The sequence below is a fragment of the Coregonus lavaretus genome (genome assembly GCF_964263955.1).
Source record: "Coregonus lavaretus genome assembly, contig: HAP1_SCAFFOLD_464, whole genome shotgun sequence".
Classification (NCBI taxonomy): domain Eukaryota; kingdom Metazoa; phylum Chordata; class Actinopteri; order Salmoniformes; family Salmonidae; genus Coregonus; species Coregonus lavaretus.
Genome location: NW_028164474.1, coordinates 166,245 through 193,689, shown reverse-complemented (window position 1 = coordinate 193,689; position 27,445 = coordinate 166,245). Strand labels below are relative to the sequence as shown.

Genomic DNA, 27,445 nt, shown 5'->3' with positions numbered 1-27,445 from the left:
TCAATTCTGTTTGTTTTTTTATTAACATGGGCTGAAAGTATAAAGCGTCTCAGAGCAAGAGCACTAATTTAGGATATGTTTAGCCTTTTAGATCACATTGAATAAGACTACATGGACAGGGTTTGCCTGGTCCTAGATCAGCACTTCACTCTTAGATACTTGATACACACATTGTGTGCCTTTATTTGTATACAGCTGATTAAAATGGTATAGCCAAAACAGATTCCAAGTGAACCAAATAATGATTTTAAACCAAATAAAGTTTTTAAACCAAATAATGTTTTCAACCAAATAATGTTTTGTTAATTGTATTCATCATTTGCATTATTTCACAATATGTCTGTAAACTATGTGTTCACTGCAGAAAAAAATATAAACAATATCAACTATTGGCTGAAAAGTAATTCCCTCAATCTCACATTATTATCATAACCACCATACTTGTTGTCATGAACTACACAAATGTAATAATCAATAGCACAAATGTAATCATCTTTAACAAAAAAATTCAATTATCATCAACAAGAAGAAAATCATCATCATCAACAACAAACATAAAATCATCATATAATCATTGTTATCAACATCATTAAAAATAAAATAATAATTGAATAGATTGACGCTGGGAAATACCTTCAAAACTGGCCACGTCATTGAACAAATCACTATTAAGGTGTGGTCCAATAAAAACATTTTTAATCTACTTAGTAAGTAATCATTTTTGATTAAGTAAATTGGTGAAAGTATAATAAATGTGAAACAAAAAATATTTTTTTTCACAATTAAAATAAAAACAAAAAACAACTGTTTCGTACTGAACCATGCAGTCCCTTCTAATCATTAATATTTGATCAAGGCATATCAAGCCATAGGTTAGATGGTAAGTAAAATACAGAACTATAATTATTATAATTGAAACTAAATGAACAATGTCAGACTAGACCTGTGTATTGTGTTTATTTATGGACATTATCAAGTAAAACACTGTGAATCTGTTGGTTAACCTGTTGGTGTTCACCTTGACTTTTCTTATTTGTAAGATTTCTGAATTTCCTTAAAGCGCTTTGCTTACATCTACATCTATTAGAAAATGTTATTCCTTTTACATCAAATTCAAAGTGTTAGCTATGTATTTCATTATGGAACATCAGATCTGTGAATTGCTAAGATGTCATATAGTTTCTGAATGCATATAGAATAAATATATTTTTCATGCTGCATTTTTCTATTTTCAAAATTGCATTGGGTATTGCAGGATCTGCACATTATTTCAAAAACTTTATTGAGACAACTGGCTCTACATATGTTGATTCTGTGATATGTCATTCCTGGTTGTTAAGTCTATGAAAAGTCAATCATGTTTTTGGTCAACAAGTCATTATATAGTACTTCATTTCATGTTGAATGACATTTTTAAGCTTCTCATTGTATCATCAGGTGTTAATGCCTTCCAGTCCCCTGGGATATCAGCAGGAAGTGCATTTACTTCTTTAGCGATTCTCTCATGGAATGTGGCCATCACATACTTCCAGTAGTCTGACGCCTCCACGCTGGCATCACCAGTTATGATCCAGTCAGGGTAATATGTCTGGTAGTCCTTGCAGGGGTGAAACTTTCCTCCAGTCACAGCATTGGAGAATGTTGCTTTGCAACTAACCACAAGAGATGAACATATCTCAATTACTAATTTCTGTGAATAAGTATCCCTATAACCACAGATACCTGGTGAACGGTGAATGGAGGAATGGTGTTTGTTGTGCTCTATCCCTCCTGCTTCACAAGGTACACCACAGAAGGGACATTGCTTCCCACAGCCAAACAGACTGGTGAACATCTCATCGTGAGGCTTGAATGGAAGAGATCTGAGTCTTTCTTTGATGTCTCCTCCGTTTTCGTACTATGGTAATATTTTATGTATCATTAAGGAAAATGTTGGGAAATGTCAAAGATAAAATATAGTAAACATGATTGACATTTTATAAGTCCAGATGCATGTTTAAATAAGGAATATAGTCAATATAATGTGTAAACATGCTTTAATGAATGTATGCATTTTATTTTTAAAAGTGTCTGAGCCACGTCACCAATATAATGAGATAAGGGGAAGAGGCCATATGGAAAAGCGCCCATGGTCTTTTGGAGTAAACAACATGTGTTGTTGGACTTTGAAAGATAATAGTGGCGTGGCAGTTAAAGAAGTTAATCAGTGATCTTAAGGGGAGTAGCTTTGTAAGCTATGTATACATGACTGTGCATTTGTGTGTTATATAAGAGATCTCTAAGCAAAAGAGAGACAGTTGTTCCATGGAGCAAGCTCGGCTTTATTATGCAATAAAGTCTAATTCTTGGATTCACAAGCTCCGGTCTCTTGAGAAATATCTTTAAATTGACTACTTTTCAGTCAAATATTTATACGACAGTACTCAGCTGCCAGTGACTGCTTCATTTCTCCCACAAACTATGTGAGGTATTCAGCAAACTGTTATGTGTTTGCATATTTAAGAATGCTTCTCTCCAAGAGCATTGCAAAAAATGTCAATGAATATCTTTATCATTTACAATAGCTGTATTGCTGACATTTGAAATGGCAGCAATTATGAATTTGACTACCTCTGACAGATGTTTTATCTCTAGTTTCTAAAGACTGTTCTCCTTTGAAAGTCGTTGGACAATTTGGTCAAACAGCCAGTCCTTCACAAACCTTTCATAATGGTTAATGTACTCTCTATATTTCTCATATCCTTCATCAGCCAGGAGCTGTTTCAAAATGGAGAACTGGAAAGCTCCTCGGGTGCTGTAATCCGCTAACACTTTACTGGTCTTCACTTCCTCAACCACATCAGGACCAATCAATCTGGTCACATAATCCTGTACAGCTGGCTCTAGACAGAGCTTGTGAAGTCCTTAGCTTTCTTTAGACACTGGTCGGTTATGAAACAAGTCTCTGAACTCAGTAAGGTACTTGTTCTTAGAATTTTCCAGACATTTCCTTGGGTCATTGACTTCAATGAAATCATCATGCATCTTCTGAAACGCTCTGGCTGCTCTGCCGCAGATGTGTAGCTTCAGAGAAACCTCACATTCCTCACTGGCTTTAACTTGTGTGTGTTGTAGCAATGTTTTGTCAATTATTCTAAGCAGTTCTTTGATGTGAGTGTCATGGTAATCTGTTTTGCTTTTCACCCTCTGGGTTATAAACTCCTGACACTGTTTTATGATGTCATCACAGAGGTCTTGTAGTTTATTCCTGCGATGGTCGCGACCCACGTGCTTTGCTATGCTTTTAGCCTGCTGCCACCAACTCTCTGATTCCAAAACAAAGGCTTTTCTCCCACAATCCACCAGTCTGGTTCCAACCAACAGACTTTTGACATGACTCCCCCTCGTTAACAGATTATCAAGTAACATGAGGAAGGCATCTTGAGCCACATCTCTTCTTGGGAGTGTTTTGAAGTGAATCTCAGACAGAGTGTTCCTCCACATGTTTTCAAACTCTTCACTGAGGGCCTCATCTGATAGACCAGATTTGTTCTGTGTACAGTTCTGCAGCAGAGTCAAAACCTTCTTTTCCATTTTACTTGTCTGAGAGCTCTTGATGTTGTTCAGTTCTGTCATTCCCTCTTTGATTTCAACAGCTCCTTGCAGTTTGTTCTTCACTGTGTTTTCTGTCTCTCGTCTCAGTGTTTTAGCACTACACACAAAGTCCTGCTTGTATTTTTCCACCAGATTGACATGGCCATCTTGCTTTTTAAAGTATTTTACTAGATTGTCTTGGATTTCCTTTTCTCCCTTTGCAAGCTTCTCAGATGCTTCTCTCATCAAGTCTTTTTGCACATATTTTATGGACCTCTGGGGATTTTGATTTGTCATGCCAATATTGTATATTTTAGTTTCAGCACACACCATCCATGTATACATCTCCCTCTGGAAGGCCCATTCCCAACCATTGTACTCCGAGCATAATCTGGAGTATGCATCTGCAACCAAGCTGTTTCTGAAACTGAAGATGAATCTCTCAAATTTCACTGCCTCCCACAAACTTTGTGTCCACTTCCAGAAATGTGTCAAGTCATCATTTCTCTGGCATTTTCTGAAATCTTCCATCAAGGTCTTTTTGAAGCTGTACACCACCTCACTGTAGCCAGCATTGACTGGAGCCATAGGGGGAGTCCCATGCCAGAGTCCTGGGATGTAGCAGCTGCTTGTGTCTGGATCATAGTCCATCACGTCAGTGAACTTGGTGATATTCTCCTTCTTCTCCATTCTGGCTGATGCCTGGGTCATTTCATTCAGCTGTTCCAACAACTTCTTCCTGTCTCTCATGTTGTTGTCATGAGCAGACATGTCTGACACATTCTGGTGCACAAAATGACATACTGGCTTCTTCCCCACTTCCTTCATCCTGATAAAAGCATGAACAACAATCTGTAGAATGTCTTTCATCTCTGTGGAGTTCTCCATGGCGATGTTGATAATAGTGACATCACTGAGTCCTATGACCAGCATGGCCAGTTCATTGTCATGTTCATGGCTATCATCTAGTTGAGCTAGCTCTGGTGATTTCAACCCCTCTGTGTCGATGACGATGATGAAGTCACATTTCAGTTCCTCCTTGAGTTCTTTGTTGACTTTAATCAGTAGCATGAAGGCCCCTCTGGTGCATCTTCCACTGCTGACAGCAAACTGGACCCCAAACATGGTGTTGAGGAGAGTGGACTTCCCAGTGCTTTGGACCCCTAAAACTGTGACCACCCGGATCTTGCTGTTGGATTGGACAAGAGTATGAAGCTGAGTCAGTACAGCTGATATCCATTTCAGAGGGATATTTGATGCATCTCCATCCACAAGCTCAACGGGGAAACCATCCAACAGCATCTGAGCACACAATCCAGAGAGGTGCTCCATCTGTTTTCTTTGTGGGCTACTTTCAGGGAGGGAGCAGGCAGCTTCATATAACTGGCCCAACTCACGCAGGAAGTGTTCAAGACCTAATGAACAGTCAGATAATTGCTTATCCAAATCTTTAATGTCATCTTTTTTCTCCGGAGAAAGTTGGCAAAGATGTTTGTAATGGTCCCGCAAACCAGACAGGTTCTGACGTGACAGATTGTCCAGATTTATCCGCATCCACTTGAGGAAATAGGATCGCTCAGGTCCTGATTTTGACATTCCGAAAATGAAGCTTGTCATTGCATCTGACATGTCAAATTTATGTTGCTTCTTTCTCAACTCCTCCTCCTTTTTCTTCAGAGAGCTCTTGTAGTGTTCAATTTCTTGATCCCCTGCTTTGCTCAGCCTACACCTCTCTTTTTCTAACTGGGAAAGCTCTTTCCAGATTTGGCCTTGTAAGGGTAGCTGTTCATCTTTGAATTTAATTGTGTCTGTGATGTTCCTGGTGATTTCATCTGCCATCTTCCTGGCACTCTGACACTCACCGTCTTCATCAATCAGAATCCCAAACTGACGAGCCACGGCAGCCATGTTTTCAATTGTCAATTTGTTTTTACTTTTTTTGATGATGTCACCCACAGTTGACTGCAGGGTTTTGACAAATTCTGCATCATTCTGCTTCTTTTTCAAAATCACATTTGTTTCTTTGATACTGTATTGTGCGATCATTTTCTTCAATGTATCCACCTTGAATTTTTTTCTCTGAGAGTTGACAACCAGAAATAACTCTGCTTTTGTGCTTGTTCCTTCCAAAACCTTGAGATCTGCCTCGAAGTCATCAATGAAAATATAAACTGCAGCTGATGTTTGACACAGAAAGGAGAACTGTTTTTCAAAGGACCTGACGTCTCCTCTGAAATTGGCCACAGCGACAGGCTTAGTGAACATGTCTATGTTTCTGTTCCCAGATGGAAAGTACCAGCTGATTTCAACTAGACCATCTGAGATTTGCCGAGGGACATCGCCACATTCCATATCATGATGAACAAATGTATCATGGTACTGTTGAGGGTTACTAAGCAACTTGTTCAAAATCTGAGACTTGGACAAGCTGCTCTCTCCTAGCCTAACAAAAGACACCATAGGAACATCAGAGAGAACTATTCTCTCCTCCACGAAAGCTTTTGTGGCTGTTTGGGAAGAGGATCTAAACTTCTTCACTATGTCCCTCAGGGCCCACAGCATCAACGTGCTTTGTTCTGTGTCACAGTTTGGCAGCAGGAGAGGAACAGCAAACTGACACATGGACATTTTCTGGACCATCTCCTGCTGCAGGAAACCATCTGAGCACAGAAACAGGGCAGTTATCAGGTCCAGTGGATGAATTACATTGCTGGTATCAGAGTCAGTGTCCAGGTTGGCTACACCATAATAGAAAACTTCCTGGTCAGTGGACATACATTTGACACTCCTAGCATTCACATTTGCCATCATTAATTTCTTAAGGAAGGCCCCTGGAAGTGACTGCATAGTGGTAAGTGGTTCATCGGATGTAGTAGTAGCATTTATCTCAATGACAGTCCTTAACGTCAGCTTGTTTTCATAATGATCTTCTAGTCCAGTCTTTGACAACAGCTCCATGAGACAGGGTTCTGTAAATAGAAAGGATAGATTAGGAAATAGGAAAGATCCAGTGAATTCACCATCATATATTTCCCATCAGGGAAGATACTGTACCTTTACATCCCATGCTGACACATCCATTATGATTAGTTCATAGAGTCATTTTGATAACTACCCACTGGGCAAACAACATCATTTCAACATGGATAATTGGGTAGTATTTGGTTGAGACGTTGATCAATGAGATTACAACCTACATTCACCCATTCAAAAAGACAGCCAAAATGTACTTTATATCCCAATGTGTTATCACTATGCTTTCAACCATCTAAAAGCACAACCAAATTCCAATGGGAATACAATGTGAGATATTTTGTTTATTTATTCAACACAAAAACAGTGGCGCAGTGGTCTAAGGCCCAGCGTCATCCAGGATAGGGGAGGGAATGGCCGGCAGAGATGTAGCTCAGTTGATAGAGCATGGCGTTTGCAACGCCAGGGTTGTGGGTTTGATTCCCACGGGGGGGCAGTATAAAAATATATATATATATGTATTCGCTAACTGTAAGTCGCTCTGGATAAGAGCGTCTGCTAAATGACTAAAATGTAAATGTAATAGCTTAACCTAGTGACCTGAATTGCAGTTGAGATTACATTAAAAGTATATGGTGCAAGTTATCAATGCCATTCGAGATTCTACCAGATTATTACAGCAATTGTGAAGATCTCCACAGACCTGCGATGTCCTTTTCATGCTATCTTAAACATGCAGACTTTATATGATTACATAAGAAGAAATGTATAGTTACAGTAACCTCAACATGTGGCCATGGATGTGTTACTCATTTTAAGGTTGAACGTTACAGTCAGATAACTTTACACTATTTACTGTATTACAAAAGTAATATGGAATTGTGTTTGGTTGACAACACAACCAAACATCAACATTAAAGCTAGAATCCTTAGTTGCTACATCCATTTTGGGACATTTAAAGTAATTATATATACCCATTGATTTTTGAAGAATACACATTATAAAAGCATCAAAAGCTTAGTTAAACTGTTGTACCACATAAGAACCCAAAATATTAGCTTGTTTTACTCCAGTGTTTGAAAGCAATTTAAATGTAAACAAACTCTGTATAGCCTCAAAACATTGTCTATAATGTTGATTTCATGGATAGTCAGTCCTTGCAGACATAGCTTTGTCTATGAATTTGAGTGGTTACATTTCTCCAGGCCCATCCCTCAGCTTTTTACTTAAACTGAGGCGGGCTGGTCTGCTTTGTTATTGTTTCAGTTAAGGATTCTAGCTTTAAAGGAGACGTAACTAGTTCCATTTGAACAAATGGCTTAATCCCATCCTTTCACTTTTGTTTTTGGTTGAGTTAAAGACGTCAAGTTAATAGGCTATTTATTGTATTTCAAAAGGAATATGGAATTGTGTTTGGTTGTCAACGCAATCAAATAGCAACATTTCAAGGTGATTTATCTTCTGCCTGGATAGTTCCATCTGTGCCACTGTCTGGGTTTAATTCCAGTTTGTCTACAAATTAATCATTGATGTGTTGGATTCACGTCTCCATCTCAACCAAAAATCTAAGTTAAAGAACATGACTGAATCAAACGTTAAATTCGCTTTAAATAAAGTTTGATGTGATTTAGTCCTATTTTTTTTACTTTTATGTTTTGTTCAATGACAAATATCATAGCTAAGAAGGTTAAAACCCTGGGAAACAAAAGGGTAGATCAATTCTCCAGTAGGAGGTGCTGCCCAGCCGATTGTTTATTTATTCTGATAGTGGATATTACATTGAAGATCCAACATTGTTTTAAAAGGTACAAATTCAACATATTTTACAAAAGGTTTTTCTATGTTGAAATTTGGTTACCATGATGACAATCCTGTGGTATAATTTTTCTCCTGAAAACAACATTGTTGATTACGTTTTCAAATCCAATGTATTTTCCATGTAGATTCCATGTCACAATACATTGACAAATTATGTTGAAATATAGTTGATTTAACCAGTTTTTTTCCCAGACAATACTTAAGTAGTGTACTTCCTTACTTGTGGTGAGGGTTGTTGATACCAGTTGACTTTGCATTCCATTCTTCAGCACAGTGTAGACAGTGACTGAGTATTGAGTACCACTCTGCAGGTCAGAGAGAGTGATGATGTGTGAAGATGTGGTAGTGATATGTGGTTCTGTCCCTGGACAGTGGTAGGAGATCTGGTAATGATGTTGGGTTTGGTCCAATCCTGGTGGCTGGCTCCAGCTAACAGCAGCTGATGTGTTCTTCACTGAGTCAACATTCAGCTGGTCTGGAGCAGGCAGTACTAAAGGAAAATACATTACTGTTAGTGCTACAGTTTAACTCCAGAAATAAACTACAGGAGGAAAAGTAGAATAGTAGTTGAAAAGTAGAAAAGGTTAGCTTGCAATTCCTTTTGATATGGGAAGAAATAAGCTAAAAACAGAAGTCACAACAGAAGTTGTATTTGTAGTGTAACAAAAATTAAGGGTTTCTGCTATATTCATTTAGTAATAGTGTTTGCAACACTGCTAAATTGTTGCCACCACAACAAAAATAAATAACTATAAAACTGGTTTGGATCCTGGATGCTGATTGGTTGATAGCAGAGAGTAAAGCCACATTCATGTGCTAGTCGGAAGTAGGAAACTTGGACATTTCCGACTTGCTAACTCGTTGCAGAAAGATGAATCAACCAATAGGAAGCTCCACGTTCATTTTAACTCCGAGGTTCCTAGTTCCGACTATGTGAATGTGGCATTATTCCCCACAATCCCATGCTACTGTGCTAGGATTTGGTTTGTAACAGTTGGGGTTTGTCTAAACCTTTTTGTCTGCCTTTACGACCTGTGCAACAGTATCTACATTTCCATTAACTTGTCCAGTGATTTTTTGACGACATTTAGAAAGTTTGCATAGAAAATAGATGTGACAAGTGCCTGCTAGGGTGCGTTTCCATTGAACGACCCTGTCTTGATAAAACCAGCTTTACGTAATGACGTCACATATAAAACAAAATATTGTAGTAAAAAACGAATAATGCCATGTTTCCATGCTATCATAGTTATTGGAAATTCCTAGTATCGACTGGGAAGTTTTACTTGAATGACCCTCCATGTTGGAATTACAAGTGGGGAAACTGCCCGAGTTGCTGAGTTGTGACGTTTCACCACTGACCTTTTCACTTTTCAACCAAAAGATGACAACAAAGAAAACATTTGACAACTACAACCTTGTCAATATGTATAATGTAGCTAGTTTGACCATATTGTCAATGTTAGGCATATAGCTGACTTTATTATTAGCAATGTTAGCTAGCTTATCAAGCTAGGTAAAATGTTATCGGTTGAAGAATTGTATGCCCTTTAGACATATCTGTTTCATGTCTCAGGTAGGCCACTAAAGCCAGCATGGATAGAATGAAAGAATTGACTAATATTTTCTAATAATTATCACAGTCTATATACCATAGTGAAACCATAGAATAGCAATAGAAATAGTAGTAATTTAATAGGATTTCTATCAGTGAAAATTGCAGTCCTGTAGCGTAGATCTGAAATAATTGGATGTTGAAACTTGCAACCATCCAACCAGAAAAGCAAAGTGAAGCAATTCAGGCATTCTTGAAAGTTAAGACAATCCTTGTCCTGCAAAGAAACATTTTTATAGAAAAATGGATTTAGCAGTAAGCATTTAGAATTAAATGTAGACGGTGCTTCATAGTTATGCGATGACATCATGTACCTTCAAATTTATTCTGCAATCATAATTTTTTCCCAAAAACACAGTTTCAATTAGAATGTTTTGCAATAAAGAAAGTTAGACAAAATAAAAATCCACCCGTCGAACGGATACAGAAGTTGTCGATCTTTAGAACATTTTTCCTATAGCTGTTTCCATTACACATGTCGCAATGTTTTCATTTGCGACATTGCTTTTGTAGAATAAACACGGATCAACGCATTGTCTCATGTCAGATAGCGAGTTGATTCTACCTGCACTGATCGATTGAGGGACAAGCGTCTCGTAGGAGTGACGCCATCGGACATAAGACAATGGGGTCAATGCAAACCTGCCTACTGTTGCAATTATTTTGTGATCTCCACCGTGCCATAGCAGGCTAGCCTAGAGAATGAACATGAAACTAATAATTCACCTTGGAAACCTGTAAACACTCAGAATTCTATTAATTCATAGACCAGCGCAGTGCAGCTGCTACAAACACAAACAAAACATGGAGGAGTCCCCCCCCCCAAAAAATAAATAAATAAATACATTAAACAAAATATAAAAATAAAAAAAAACACAAAAACATTGTAAAGTGGTTATCCCACTGGCTATAAGGTGAATGCACCAATTTGTAAGTCGCTCTGGATAAGAGCGTCTGCTAAATGACGTAAATGTAATTTAAATGTAAATAATTAATTTTAACATTTGGGGAGACATGGATTTAAAAGTATGGTGGGAACAGGATATGGGAGGGGGAGGAAATCCCAAAATAACCAACTGGCACGCACAGGTGGAGATAAAGGGTTATGTAACCACAGCTACAATGGCTTGCGAAAGTATTCACCCGCCTTGTCATTTTTCATATTTTGTTGCCTTACAACCTGGAATTAAAATTGTTTTTTTGGGGGGGTTTGTATCATTTGATTTACACAACATGCCTATCACTTTGAAGAGGCAATATATTTTTTCTTGTGAAACAAAAAAGCTGAAAACTTGAGCGTGCATAACTAGAGGAAGGACAAGACAATGCACCATGCAGCCATCAGTGAGCAGGACTTCTAGAAGATAAAGAAGTCAACAGCAGTAGACCCAGACACACCTGGGGCTTGTAAAAAAAGTGTGCTTCAAAATACAACTTTACAAGAAGAGGCAAGGAGGATAACTAACAACTGGCTTTTGCCCAGACTATATTTTCAAGAGTTATACATTGCATGCTGACAAATCCATTAGAGTGATTTGAAAAAATTTGACATTAGAAATAATCCTTAAGTAGGGTATTTCCTTACTTGTGGTGAGGGTTGTTGACACCAGTTGACTTTGCTTTCCATTTTCCATCACAGTGCAGACAGTGACAGAGTACTGTGTACCACCTTGCAGGTCAGAGAGAGTGATGCTGTGTGAGGATGTGGTAGTGATGTGTGGTTCTGTCCCTGGACAGTGGTAGGAAATATGGTAATGATGTTGGGTTTGGTCTAATCCTGGTGGCTGGCTCCAGCTAACAGCAGCTGATGTGGTGTCCACTGAGTCAACAGTCAGCTGGTCTGGAGCAGGAAGTACTAAGGGAAAATACACAACTCCAGAAATGAACTACAGGAGGAAAAGGTTGAATAGTAGTTGAAAAGTAGAAAAGGCCAGGTTGCAATTCCTCTATGGCTTAGAAATATTCTAAAAACAGAAGTCACACAAACATTGGATTTGTAACGTAACAAAAATAAAGAGTTTCTGGCATTGGAATTATATTGAATTCTACTTATATAATCACGCTATACCACAAAAATAAGTTAAAATGTCGAGACTCTGAGATCAATGCATGCTTTTGAAATCTTTAGCCTATCTCTGCTGTTCTGTATCAGCACAATGGACAGCGCCCTACAGCAATGCTGTTTTGGTAAAGAATACAGGCTGCAAGATAGATAGGGTAATTCACCTATTACAAACAGCCTATGTGAATGCACCGTAAACACAGCTGTCTTACCAAAATAATGCTAACTAAATGCTGAAAGTAGTATCCTAGTTATTCACGCAATGCAAGAAAAATACTGAAAAGTTTGGCTTAGAATACCAACCCAACTGCAAATGTGAACGAATGAGTGGGAACAGAACAAAACAGGGGTAACAAGTAGTAGGCCAAGTAACATAAATATCAGATCGATAAAGGCATGACACAATCTATATTCAGGCTAGTTACATTAACAGTAAACAAACGCAGTAAACAACAGGTTAACGGAGATCCAAAGAGCCAAAACATAGCCTACAGCCTATTACAGTGAGATGCAGCCAAACACAGCTGTTTAGCCAAATAAATACGCCTTTAGGCCCACTTCAACATGGACAATCATGCCGCTCATGAGTTCAGCAACACCTTGTGAAATGGCACAATACACAGCGGTCTTACCAAAATAATGCTAACAATTCACTTCATATTTCATGAATTTGCTAGATGTACAGGATGTAACGAATTATATTTTTAAAGAAAACATATTGTGAATATTTTTTCATATGTTGGAAACTGTTTTATAAAAGCAATAAGACCCTCGAAACCAGGAATTATCATGAATGACACCCTCATAAGAACAGCACTTAGTCAAGAGTTATTCACACTATAGTCCCCAGGTTATCATGCCTTATTACTTAAACATAAATGAAAAGAGTGGTGTGATTAGGAATCCTCTACACAATAAGTGTTTTACACTGTACTACTGATAAAGTTTTAAGCAAGCAGAGGCAGATCAACTCCTTGACATAATGACAGGAATGGAGGAAAGCATAAATTCAAATATGATAAAAAATTAAAGTGATTGATTTCAGCACCTAACAGCATGATGAGATCTGGGAATTCACCATCGTATATATCTCATCAGGGAAGATACTGTACCTTTACATTGCATGCTGACAAATCCATTATGATTATTTAATGCACATTACAGTGATTTTGATAACTAATCAGTTCGACAACAGACATAATACTCTAGTAGGGTACTTACATGTGGTGAGGGTTGTAGACACCAGTTGACTTTGCTTTCCATTTTCCAACTCAGTGCAGACAGTGACAGAGTATTCAGTACCAGGTTTCAGGTCAGAGAGAGTGATACTGTGTGAAGATGTGGTAATGATGTGTGGTTTTGTCCCTGGACAGTGGTAGGAGAACTGGTAATGATGTTGGGTTTGGTCTAATCCTGGTGGCTGGCTCCAACTAACAGCAGCTGATGTGGTGTCCACTGAGTCAACATTAATCTGGTCTGGTGAAGCCAGTACTGAGGGAAAATACATTAATGTCAGGGTTACAGTTTATCTCCAGAAATATACTACAGGAGGAAAAAGTTGAATAGTAGTTGAAAAGTAGTAAAGGCCGTCTTGCAATTCCTTTTGATATGGGTAAGAAATATGCTAAAAACATAAGTCACACAACAAAAGTTGGATTTGTAATGTAACAAATATGAAGAGTTGCTGCTGCAACGTGGGGGCCAAGTTTTTTGGGCGTTCTTGCGTTGGAATTATATTGAATTCTGCTTATATAAACACGTTATACCACAATAAACATAAAGTTAAAATGTCGAGACTCTCCGATCATTGCGTGCTTGTGAAATCTTTATCCTATCTCTGCTGTTCTGTATCAGCACAACGGACAGCGCCCTACAGCAATGCTGTTTTGGTAAAGAATACAGGCTGCCAGATAGATAGGGTAATTCACCTATTACAAACAGCCTATGTGAATGCAGTGTACACACAGCTGTCTTACCAAAATAATGCTAACTAAATGCTGAAAGTAGTATCCTAGTTATTCATGCAGGCAAAGAAAAATACTGAAAAGTTTGGCTTAGAATACCAACACAACTGCAAATATGAACGAATGAGTGGGAACAGAACAAAACAGGGGTAACAAGTAGTAGGCAAAGTAACATTAATATCAGATCGATAAAGGCATGACACCATCTATATTCAGGCTAGTTACATTAACAGTAAACAAACGCAGTAAAACAACAGGTGAATGGAGATCCAAAGAGCCAAAACATAGCCTACAGCCTATTACAGTGAGATGCAGCCAAGCAAAGCTGTTTAGCCAAATAAATATGCCTATAGGTCCACTTCAACATGGACAATCATGCCACTCATGAGTTCAGCAACACCTTGTGAAATGGCACAATACACTTCTGTGGATCAAATTTGACCCACATAATCAATTAAGCAATGTCAGCCTACCATAAACAAGTTTCCAATACGTACAGCTCCATTTACAACCATGAAAACTAATAGGCTACCAAGAAAACCATCATAGAATGTATCTATAGACTATATTTATGATATACCATACAGACATGCAGCTTGGGTTTTTGCATTGGAATTATATTGATTTCGGCTTATATCACACTTAGGCTTATACCACAATAAACATCAGTTTAAATCCAGAGGCCATGGAGTGCTTATGACCAAGAAGTGATAGTTTGGAACAAAATCTCTGCTGTGCTCTATCAGTGCCATGGACAGCGCGCTACACACTAAGCAAGGCCGTTGAAAACCGAAGCTGCTAAGGAAGTTATTTTGTCATTCCATACCCTAGTTTTTGCTGAAATGACAACACTGACTATACCACCAACATTTAGATAAAAACCAACCAGCTAGATTTTTTCTTACCTTTTCATTAGAGTTGCAGCTATGTGTCATTGTGCAACCTGGTCTCAGAGCATTTCATATTATTCTGTATGTAAATCTGAGACACCCCATTTAGTATGGTATGTATTAATTTCTGGATGTCCATCACCCATTTTGTATGGTATGTTATGAATTACAATTCGCATTATGTGTTACGAATTTGCTAGATGTACAGTTGTTACGAATTATCAAAACTTACAATATGTTACGATTCAGCAAAATGTATGATACAGTATGCTACAAATTCTAGCTAGGCAGCTACCATTAGCTATCTGGCTAACATTAGCTAGGCTAGGTTTAGGGTTAGGGGTTAGGGTTAAGGTTAGGGTAGGGTTAAGGTTAGGGTTATGGGAAGGGTTAGCTATCATGCTAAGTAGTTGCAAAGTAGCAAAAAAGTAGTAAGTAGTTGAAAAGTTGCTAATTAGCTAAAATGCTAAAGTTGTTCATGATGAGATTCTAACTCGCAACCTTTGGGTTGCTAGACTTTCACATTATACGCCTACCCATCCACCCCGACCAAATATACAAAATAAACAAATAACCATCTGTCTTATGTAACCATACCAAACGTAACATATTATAATAATTTGAGTGTTCCAAAAGTAAATATACTATGTTACGTCTAGTCTATGAGACCAGGCTGCATTGTGGGGTATGGCGCTAAACAGCTTGGCAAGTTCCTTGTCTTTTTGGAGAATAAATTCCATCATAAAAGTCCACTGCCACCCTCCCATCTTGACTCTATCATTTCCAATGTCCCCCTCAGTGGTTGCTGGTATGAAACAAGGAACTCAATAATATCCACAATTAACAAATTCATGCCATTTCTTGCCAGCTAATCATCATTAACAAGTGTTGACACCGATGGTCCCATAGCACGTCAAACTAGTTTTTCTTTCCACAGTGCAGTGTATTTCAAATGCTCTTTGCTTGATGCGTGCCTATCAAATCATTTGAAACTATCAATGGCATTCTTCCAGTTAGAATACCCAGCTTTGGGTGAAGGCCTTGTCTGCGTTAGCATTGGAGCCAACACATTTGACATGGGACACAAAATGCGCCATCTGCAGTAACCGAGTATTCCAGCCACCAGTTGAACTGATTCTAATAGTTTCCTAATTTCAGTTTATGTGACAAAACAAGCAATCATTGTGTAGAGCATCATTGTATCATCTAAACCGTTGTGAAATATATTTTAATTGACCACAAATATTGTATATTCAGCTTCTTGAAGCTGGTGTACAAAACCGAAAGTAAAAGATGCAAAAACTAAACATCAGAATGGGAACCATGAAATAGCACACATAGAATTGATCTACTGCTTCTAAGACTTGCTATCAATGGGAATGAAAGATCTATAACTCACTTTTCTATGTGAATTTGGTCAGGTTGCCGAAAAAGTTACACATTGTAGCTTTAACTAACAGACAAAATGAGAAAGGAAAATCCAGAATATCACATTGTAGGATTTTTAATGAATTTATTTGCAAATTATGGTGGAAAATAAGTATTTGGTCAATAACAAAAGTTTCTCAATACTTTGTTATATACCCTTTGTTGGCAATGACACAGGTCAAACGTTTTCTGTAAGTCTTCACAAGGTTTTCACACACTGTTGCTGGTATTTTGGCCCATTCCTCCATGCAGATCTCCTCTAGAGCAGTGATGTTTTGGGGCTGTCGCTGGGCAACACGGACTTTAAAGATTTTCTATGGGGTTGAGATCTGGAGACTGGCTAAGCCACTCCAGGACCTTGAAATGCTTCTTACGAAGCCACTCCTTCGTTGTCCGGGCGGTGTGTTTGGGATCATTGTCATGCTGAAAGACCCAGCCACGTTTCATCTTCAATGCCCTTGCTGATGGAAGGAGGTTTTCACTCAAAATCTCACGATACATGGCCCCATTCATTCTTTCCTTTACACGGATCAGTCGTCCTGGTCCCTTTGCAGAAAAACAGCCCCAAAGCATGATGTTTCCACCCCCATGCTTCACAGTAGGTATGGTGTTCTTTGGATGCAACTCAGCATTCTTTGTCCTCCAAACACGACAAGTTGAGTTTTTACCAAAAAGTTCTATTTTGGTTTCATCTGACCATATGACATTCACCCAATCCTCTTCTGGATCATCCAAATGCACTCTAGCAAACTTCAGACGGGCCTGGACATGTACTGGCTTAAGCAGGGGGACACGTCTGGCACTGCAGGATTTGAGTCCCTGGCGGCGTAGTGTGTTACTGATGGTAGGCTTTGTTACTTTGGTCCCAGCTCTCTGCAGGTCATTCACTAGGTCCCCCCGTGTGGTTCTGGGATTTTTGCTCACCGTTCTTGTGATCATTTTGACCCCACGGGGTGAGATCTTGCGTGGAGCCCCAGATCGAGGGAGATTATCAGTGGTCTTGTATGTCTTCCATTTACTAACAATTGCTCCCACAGTTGATTTCTTCAAACCAAGCTGCTTACCTATTGCAGATTCAGTCTTCCCAGCCTGGTGCAGGTCTACAATTCTGTTTCTGGTGTCCTTTGACAGCTCTTTGGTCTTGGCCATAGTAGAGTTTGGAGTGTGACTGTTTGAGGTTGTGGACAGGTGTCTTTTATACTGATAACAAGTTCAAACATGTGCCATTAATACAGGTAACGAGTGGAGGACAGAGGAGCCTCTTAAAGAAGAATTTACAGGTCTGTGAGAGCCAGAAATCTTGCTTGTTTGTAGGTGACCAAATACTTATTTTCCACCATAATTTGCAAATAAATTCATTAAAAATCCTACAATGTGATTTTCTGGATATTTTTTTCTCAATTTGTCTGTTTTAGTTGACGTGTACCTATGATGAAAATTACAGGCCTCTCTCATCTTTTTAAGTGGGAGAACTTGCACAATTGGTGGCTGACTAAATACTTTTTTTCCTCACTGTACTTTTACTTGAGTCATTTTCTATTAAGGTATATTTACTTTTAATCAAGTATGACAATTGGGAACTTTTTGCACCACTGATTTTAAATAATATACATTTTCTAAAAATGACACACCAGCATTCTTACTTGCTTTAAGCACATTTGGCAGACGTTAAAGCTGTGAATCATGTTGAATAAGATTCCACCAACTTTGCAAAACTCTTGGAGCAACATTCACTCAGTGGCCAGTTTATTAGGTACACCACCCCGTTCCCGAAAATGGATCGCTCCTAAAGACATAAGGTCACGTGGCCATGGCTTGCTACCGTACCTTCAAAAAGTATTCACACCCCTTGAACTTTACACATTTTGTTGTGTTTCAAAGTGCGATTAAAATGTATTTAATTGTCATTTTTTGGACAATGATCTACACAAAATACTATGTAATGTCAAAGTGGAAGAAAAATTCTAACATTTATTGAAACTTTATGAAAATAAAAGAATAATATATCTTGATTAGATAAATATTCCCCCCTGAGAAAATACATGTTAGAAACACCTTTGGCACTGATTACAGCACTGAGTCTTTTGGGGTAAGTCTCTAAGAGCTTTGCACACCTGGATTGTACAATATTTGCCATTTCTTATTTGTAAAATTCCTTAAGCTCTGTCAGGTTTGTTGTTGATGATTGCTAGAAAGCCATTTTCAATTTTTGCCATAGATTTATAAGACGATTTAAGACAAAACGGTAACTAGGCCACTCAGGAACATTCAATATCGTCTGGGTAAGCAACTCCAGTGTTTATTTGGCCTTGTGTTTTAGGTTGTTGTCCTGCTGAAAGATGAATTCATCTCCCAGTGTCTGTTGGAAAGAAGAATGAACCAGGTTTTCCTGTAGGACTTTGCGTGATTAGCTGTATTCTCTTTCTTTTCATCCTAAAAAACTCCCTAATCCTTGTCGATGACAAGCATACCCATAACATGATGCAGCCACCACCATGCTTGAAAATATGAAGAGTGGTACTCAGTGATGTGTTATGTTAGATATGCCCCAAATATAACACTTATATTCAGGACAAAAGTTAATTTCTTTGCCAGTTCTTTCGCAGTATTACTGAAGTGCCTTGTTGCAAACAGGATGAATGTTTTGGAATATTTTTATTCTGTACAGGCTTCCTTCTTTTCACTCTGTCATTTAGGTTAGTATTGTGGAGTAACTACAATGTTGTTGTTCCATCCTCAGTTCTCATATCACAACCATTAAACCCTGTAACTGTTTTAAAATCAGCAACTGAGTTAGGAAGGACGCCTGTATGTTTGCAGTGACTGGTTCTATTGATACACCATCCAAAGCCTAATTAATAACTTAACTTTTCTCAAAGGGATATTCAGCAGCTGCTTTTTTATATATGTTTACCCATCTACCAATCAGTGCTCTTCTTTGCAAGGCATTGGAAAACCTCCCTGGTCTTTGTGGTTGAATATGTGATTAAAATGCACTACTCGATTGAGGGACCTTACAGATAACTGTATGTGTGGGATACAGAAATGGGGTAGTCATTATAAAATCATGTTAGTCACTATTATTGAACACAGAATGAGTCCATGCAACTAATTATGTGATTTGTTAAGAACATTTTTACTCCTGAACTTATTTAGGCTTGCCATAAAAAAGGGGTTGAATAGTTACGGACTCAAGACATTTCAGCCTTTCATTTTTCAATAATTTCAAAAAGGATCTACAAACAAAACTTCACTATATGGTGTAGATCAGTGGCAAAACATCTCAATTTGATCCATTTTAAATTCAGGCTATAACACAACAAAATGTGGACAGAGTAAAGGGTTGTGAGTACTTTAGAAAGGCACTGTACGTAACGCAGGCAGACAGGCATCGAGGCATTCAGTCACTGTTCCATTGAAAATTAGAATACGCAAAACGAGTGACCTAAGCAACTGTAAACATGGTTTGATCGTTTGTGCCAGATCTAGTATCTCAGAAACCCTCCTGGGCTTTCATGCACAACAGTGTCTAGGGTTTGCCGAGAAAGTGCGACAAACAAAAAACATCCAGTCAGCGGCATTCCTGTGGGCGAAAACAGCTCGGTGATGAGAAAGGTCAAAGGAGAATGGCAATGATTGTGCAAGCTAACAGGCGGGCCACAAACAGACAAATAAAGGAGCAGTACACCAGCTGTTGTTTACAAATATACACAGACCGCCACCCCTTGTCTTACCGGAGTCAGCCGTTCTATCCTGCCGATGTAGCGTATAGCCCGCTAGCTGTATGTTATCCATGTCGTTGTTCAGACACGACTCGGTAAAACATAAGATATTACAGTTTTTAATGTCCCGTTGGTAGGATAACCGTAATCTTAGGTCATCCAATTTGTTATCCAATGATTGAAGATTGGCTAATAGGATTGATGGAAGAGGCAGTTTACTCGCTCGCCGTCGGATCCTTACAAGGCACCCCGATCTACGTCCACGATATCTCCGTCTCTTCCTCATGCGAATGACGGGGATTTGGGCCTTGTCGGGTGTCTGTATGATATCCTTCGCGGCCGCCTCGTTGAAGAAAAAATCTTCGTCCAATACGAGGTGAGTAATCGCTGTCCTGATATCCAGAAGCTCTTTTTGGTTATAATAGACGATGGCAGAAACATTATGTACAAAATAAATTATAAATAACGCGGAAAAACACACATAATAGTACAATTGGTTAGAGGGCTGTAAAACGGCAGTGAAACCCTCTGTATTTTCAATCCCGCTATGCACTCCGACAAACCATCACAGGCAAAGTCTCAATACAGGACTAAAATCTGATTCTACTACACCGGCTCTGACGCTCGTCGGATGTGGCAGGGCTTGCAAACTATCACGGATTACAAAGGGAGACCCAGCTGAGAACTGCCCAGTGACGCGAGCCTACCAGACAAGCTAAATGTCTTCTATGCACAAGCTCACAGAACGGGACCGCCGAGTGCTGAAGCTTGTAGCGTGTAAAAATCGTCTGTCTGTCCTCGGATGCAACACACACTACCGAGTTCCAAACTGCCTCTGGAAGCAACGTCAGCTTCATGAAATGGTTTTCCAGGGCCGAACAGCCGCACACAATTCTAAGATCACCATGCGCAATGCCGGCTGGAGGGGTGTAAAGCTCACCTTCATTGGACTCTGGAGCAGTGGAAACGCATTCTCTAGAGGGATGAATCACGCTTCACCATCTGGGTTTGGCGCATGCAAACTATTACGGACTACAAATGGAAACCCAGCCGCAAGCTGCCCAGCGACGCAAGCCTACCAGACAAGCAAAATGCCTTTTATGCTTGCTTCGAGGCAAGTGTAGTGTAGATGCACACATACAAACACACACAAACACACGCTACAGTTTAATGTTTCAAATGTATGTAAATTCTAAAGTATTTTGTCTGTAATGTCTTTTTTACTGGCTTGTACGACAAAGTGAATTGAAGGTGTGTTAAAAGATGCACTCCAAATCATCCATTCTGTTTGCAACAAGGCCGTTAAGTAATACTGCAAGACAACACAGAAAATAAATACACTTTTTGGCCTAGATTACAAACTACAGGGACAAATCCAATACAACACAAAACAGAGTGAAACCCTCTGTATTTTCAAGTATTGTGGCGGCAGCATCAGGTTATGGGTAGTTTGTCAGGATCAAAATAAATATGAAAGGCACAAAGCCGAGTTAAAAAGCAATGCAATTAGAACAATGTGGAAAATGTGTTGAACATATTTAACAAATATAGGGCAGGCTATTTAACAAACTAGGATATAAAGGATTAATATTCAAATTCACAGCTGTAATGGCTGCCAAAGGTGTGTTAACTCAGGTGTGTGAAGACATACGCATTCAAGACAGCTTTGTTTTTTGTTTTTTTTCATTAGCAACGGTGCTGCGTCCCTGCTAAATTGTTGACGCCACGCGCCCAAAAATATATATGAATGAAAATGATTCCATTCACCAGCTCTGGAGGTCTACGTCACCGGCCTTCTAGGCGTCACTGATCTGGTTCATTACCACCAACCCCGGACTTTCTTGTCTCATTACACACACCTGGTTCCCATTCCCCCTGATTAGTATATTATATATTTGCCATTGTCCTTGTCGATTATTGTCCCATGTCCGTTGGTCTATATCTATGGATATAGCAGCTGTCATGACTATAATGTGATGGTCCGACGTGAGAAGCCCAAGATCAGAATACAGAGAAGCAACAGTCTACAGAGCTTTCTCTCCCTTAATTTAATCAAGTGACAATTAAACATAGTTAGTTGATTCGATAAATAACAGTCACCCTATTAATGAAAGTCACGTCACGACACAGCCTATAGCCTATATTCGTCTGTCAAACAGGTAGTTACTACTTTTTTGGACTAGGTCTAATAAAATAAAATAAATCAGAAGAAGCCTTTGACTCTCCTACACAGCACAGCCCTTGGTTAGGCAGCACATGGGGTGAGGGTTGGGATATCCACTGCAGTGTGTAATGCAGCCTAGTTTTATTTACACCATCCCAGTAGCTATCTTAGAAATATAACGGTGCTCTGTGCTTCTCTGAGCATGCACTTTGTAGCTTATAGCCTATAGGCTATGGATCATTTGATGGAGACCATACGAAATAGCCTATCGGCACACTTGATATTGCGCACCCAGCAGAGAATCAGAGATGAGGGGTGGCATCGGCCACACATTGATATATAACCTAATAAGCAACTAATTCTAAAACACTGAGAAATATTGAAATGTAATCAATTACAAATTCCATAACCCTCCCCTGGACTAGATTTAAAAAAAATACTAAACCCTCCACTTAACTGAAATTGAAAAGCATGACCCTACACAATTTTTCTCGAGGTAACCATTCTGTAGATTTCGATCCATCCTTAACGTAATAATAAATGAAGAATTTCTGCAATATCCATTTAGCAATGGCACAGTACAGGCTCTAAATTGTTGTCGCCACTCCCCCCACAATAAAAATATGAAAATGCTTTGATCATAAATCCTCTCCACAATAACAAGTGTTTTACACTGTAGTACTTATAAAGTTAAAGCAAGCAGAGGCAGATCAACTCCTTGACTTAATGACTCACAGGAAGGGAAGAAAGCATGAAATCAGATAATATAAAAGCTGTTTATTGATTTCATCACCAAACTGCATGATGAGATCTGGGGAATTCACCATCATAAATTTCTCATCAGGGAAGATACTGTACCTTTACATCCAATGCTGACACATCCATTATGATTAGTTCATTTACATTAGTCATTTTGATAATTCGTCAAAGCTTAATAAACTTTCACACCAGAAATAATATTTAGGTATTTTATTTCCTTACCTGTGGTGAGGGTTGTTAATACCAGTTGACTTTTCTTTCCATTTTCCAGCACAGTGCAGACAGTGACAGAGTACTGAGTACCACCTTGCAGGTCAGAGAGAGTGATGCTGTGTGAAGATGTGGTAGTGATGTGTGGTTCTGTCCCTGGACAGTGGTAGGAGATCTGGTAATGATGTTGGGTTTGGTCCAGTCCTGGTGGCTGGCTCCAGCTAACAGCAGCTGATGTGGTGTCCACTGAGTCAACAGTCAGCTGGTGTGGGAAAGGAAGTACTGAGGGAAAATACATGATTTGTGTTACAGTTTAACTCCAGAAATACAAGTTATATTATAGGAGTAAAATAACAATAGTAGTTGAAAAGTAGAAAAGGCCAGTTTGTGATTCCTTTTGATATGGGAAGAAATAAGCTAAAATCAGAAGTCAAACAACAGAAGTTGGATTTGTAATGTAACAAAAATTAAGAGTTTCCACTATATTAATTTAGTAACAGCACTGCGCCTCTGTTAAATTGTTGACGCCACACCCCCCAAAAATGAAAAATATATAATTGAAAATAATGTTGTGATTATTAATGCTCTCCACAATAACAAGTGTTTTACACTGTAGTACTTATAAAGTTAAAGCAAGCAGAGGCAGATCAACTCCTTGACATAATGACTCATATGAATGGAAGAAAGCATGAATTCAGATATTATAAAAGCTGTTTATTGATTTCATCACCAAATTGCATTATGAGATCTGGGGAATTCACCATCATATATTTATCATCAGGGAAGATACTGTACCTTTACATCCCATGCTGACACATCCATTATGATTAGTTAGTAACAATTTATTTTGACTACATATCCGTAAAGTGTTCATTACACATTTTTAAGCATTTCATGAATGTGTTATAAAAAGGTCCCAACCACACATTATAGGATTAATTAAATATATTCATAGCATGTCTATAGCACATTTATGTCATGCTATGCAGGATATTTACGTATCTTTATAGATGACAGCGTAGTGTCATCAACATGGCTGTTCTCTAAAGTGTGTTTCTGGCACGCCAGTGTTAGTTAATATGCCAAAAGGCCAAACCAGGTTATGCTGATATATATCCTGTATCAGCCCCATTTCCCCCACCAGCTGGTATATAACTTCTTATTCCTCTCCTTGAGGTCAATGATCCACAGGGTTGAATCCTCAGGGTACATTTGACTGATCAAATCGTGTAGTTGAGAGTCATATGATAACTCTAGTTCTATGTAGTCAATGTAATGTCATTTCTATTTTCCCACTCCAGAGAATGAGTAAGTGTGTCCAAACTTTTGACTGGTACTGTATGTGAAATGGAATTAATCAATAATGTATGTTGATGCTAATATTATGTATAATATATAAATATGTTTCCATATGATAACAATAGCCTAATAGATTATATATGCAGTAAATTATTATTTACAGATAGCCTTTCCATCTGCCAAGCACCTAATATGAGCTCCTTTTATTATAAAACATTACATTCATTTATTGTTATTACTATTACGATTATTACTATTATTAATATATATATATATATATATATATATATATATATATATATATATATATATATATAATTCAAACCTTTTCTATTCTATTTTGTTTTATGCAATAGGTTGGCACTCGACCAGATAGCAAGACTGTAAAAGGAGGTACTCGCCGCTGGCCTGTTGCGGTGTTCTACAACCTGCTGCTATTAACGTCAACATGTTGCATGAGCCTTGACAAGACAGTCAGCAGGAGATATTTCATCATGGATCTAGCATGTGAGCTTCGTGAGAACCACATGAACGCCATGAAAGAAGCTACAGCTACATTCTACCAACAACTGTGTGTTATATTACTAATTTATGAAAAGTCATAATGAAGTGCTTTGAGAGGCTAGTTAAGGATCATATCACCTCCACCTTACCTGACACCCTAGACCCACTTCAATTTGCTTACCGCCCCATTAGATCCACAGACAATCGCTCTGCACACTGCCCTATCCCATCTGGACGAGAGGAATACCTACAGCAGGTAAGAATGCTGTTAATTGACTATAGCTCAGCCTTCAACACCATAGTACCCTCCAAGCTCATCATTAAGCTTGGGGCCCTGGGTCTGAACCCCGCCCTGTGCAACTGGGTCCTGGACTTCCTGACGGGCCGCCCCCAGGTGGTGAAGGTAGGAAACAACATCTCCACTTCGCTGATCCTCATCACTGGGGCCCCACAAGGGTGCATGCTCAGACCCCTCCTGTACTTCCTGTTCACCCATGACTGCGTGGCCACACACGCCTCCAACTCAATCATCAAGTTTGCAGATGACACAACAGTAGTAGGCCTGATTACCAACAATGACGAGACAGCCTACAGGGAGGAGGTGGGGGCCCTGGCGGAGTGGTTCCAGGAAAATAACCTCTACCTCAACGTCAACAAAATGAAGGAGCTGATCGTGGACTTCAGGAGACAGCAGAGGGAGCACGCCCCTATACACATCGTTGGGATCGCAGTGGACAAGATGAATAGCTTAAAGTTTCTCGGCGTATACATCAATGACAATCTGAAATGGTCCACCCACACAGACAGTGTGGTGAAGAAGGCGCAACAGGAGGCTGAAGTAATTGGCACCCAAGACCCTCACAAACTTTTACAGATGCACAATTGAGAGCATCCTGTCGGGGTCTAAAAAAAACAGATTCTATCTCAAGGCCATCCGAATGTTAAATAGCCATCACTAGCCGGCTACCACCCGGTTACTCAACCTTGCACCTTAGAGGCTGCTGCCCTATCTACATAGACATGGAATCACTGGTCACTTTAATAATGGAACACTAGTCACTTTAATAATGTTACATACTGTTATACTCATTTCATAAGTATATACTGTATTCTACTGTATTTTAGTCAATGCCACTCCGACATTGCTCGTCCTAATATTTATATATTTCTTAATTCCATTCTTTTACATTTAGATTTGTGTGAATTGTTGTTAGATACTACTGCACAGTTGGAGCTAGGAACACAAGCATTTCGCTACACCCGCAATTACATCTGCTAAAAATGTGTATGTGAACAATAAAATTTGATTTGATGAAAGCACTGGGGGAGCATGTGACTTTTGACACAAATTAGCTACTTTGACAACTTTTCGAACAAGTTAGACAACACTTAGAGGGTATGGAATGGTATTCTACATCTCTGCTATTCAAATATGAAATCAGAACAGCAATATATTCTACCAATCAGACGATGCAGCTGTTTTATACTGAACAAAAATAAAAATGCAATATGCAAGATTTTACTGAGTTACAGTTCATATAAGGAAATCAGTCAACTGAAATGTTGGTGTTATAGATCAGAGTGGCAAACTTAACAGTTAATTACCATGAAGTGCTTAGCTATAAATGCGCTTAGCTATAAACACTTTATGAATGGGAAAATATATTTGACTTTACACTGACTGCATATGTGGGACCCATAGTAATATTAGGGATAAGAAATAGATACCCCTTAACCCTTTTGGCATATTAACTAACACTGGCATGCCAGAAGCACACTTTAGAGAACAGCCATAATGATGACACTACACTGTAATAATGCATCTATAAAGATACCTACATATGAGCTCATAGTATGAACTGAATGCGCTATAGATATGCTATGGATATATTTAATAAACCTTTAATAATATGATTGGGACCTGTTATAACACATTCATTAAATGCTTACAGATGTTTGGGGAATGCGTTATGGATATGTAGTCAAAGTAAATAGTTACTGATTAGTTAATCTACATTAGTTATTTAAAACAAATTAACACCAGGCATAATGCTTAAGTAGAGTACTTCCTTACATTTTAGTGATTTAGCAGACACTCTTATCCAGAGCGACTTACAGTTAGTGAGTGCATACATTATTTTTCATACTAGCCCCCCTTGGGAATCGAACCCACAACCCTGGAGTTGCAAACGCCAGGCTCTACCAACTGAGCTACATCCCTGCCGGCCATTCCCTCCCCTACCCTGGACGACGCTGGGCCAATTGTGCGCCGCCCCATGGGTCTCCCGGTCACGGCCGGCTACGACAGAACCTGGATTCGAACCAGGATCTCTAGTTGCACAGCTAGTGCCTTAGACCACTGCGCCACTCGGGAGTACTTACTTGTGGTGAGGGTTGTTGACACCAGTTCACTTTGCTTTACATTTTCCAGCACAGTGCAGACAGTAACAGAGTACTGAGTAC

At 38.9% G+C, this 27,445-nt stretch overlaps 2 protein-coding genes across 2 annotated transcripts; both read right to left on the bottom strand.

Moving 5' to 3' along the window:
- Positions 1–2,114, bottom strand: LOC311116978 (interferon-induced very large GTPase 1-like; the record flags this gene model as incomplete). Its single annotated transcript, XM_084191982.1, has 2 exons — positions 1–1,897; positions 2,085–2,114. The coding sequence occupies 2 exons, from the start codon at positions 2,112–2,114 to the stop codon at positions 1,391–1,393; spliced, it is 537 nt and encodes a 178-aa protein (XP_084048108.1). The 3' UTR covers positions 1–1,390.
- Positions 1,802–27,445, bottom strand: LOC311116986 (up-regulator of cell proliferation-like). Its single transcript, XM_084191989.1, has 5 exons — positions 27,365–27,445; positions 23,192–23,461; positions 11,566–11,835; positions 8,586–8,855; positions 1,802–6,542 (listed from the first exon to the last, which is right to left on the bottom strand). Exons 3-5 carry the CDS (start codon positions 11,612–11,614, stop codon positions 2,905–2,907), a joined length of 3,957 nt encoding a protein of 1,318 aa, XP_084048115.1. The 5' UTR covers positions 11,615–11,835; positions 23,192–23,461; positions 27,365–27,445; the 3' UTR covers positions 1,802–2,904.

Bases quoted from the DNA above. Each gene is read 5' to 3' on its own strand.
- LOC311116986 (XM_084191989.1), bottom strand. From the start codon at position 11,614: ATGGAAAATGGAAAGCAAAGTCAACTGGTGTCAACAACCCTCACCACA. The intron at 8,856-11,565 runs GTAAGGAAATAC...ATTTTCCTTTAG, and splicing joins GTCAACAACCCTCACCACAA to TACTGCCTGCTCCAGACCAG. The intron at 6,543-8,585 runs GTAAGGAAGTAC...TTCTATTTACAG, and splicing joins ATCAACAACCCTCACCACAA to AACCCTGTCTCATGGAGCTG.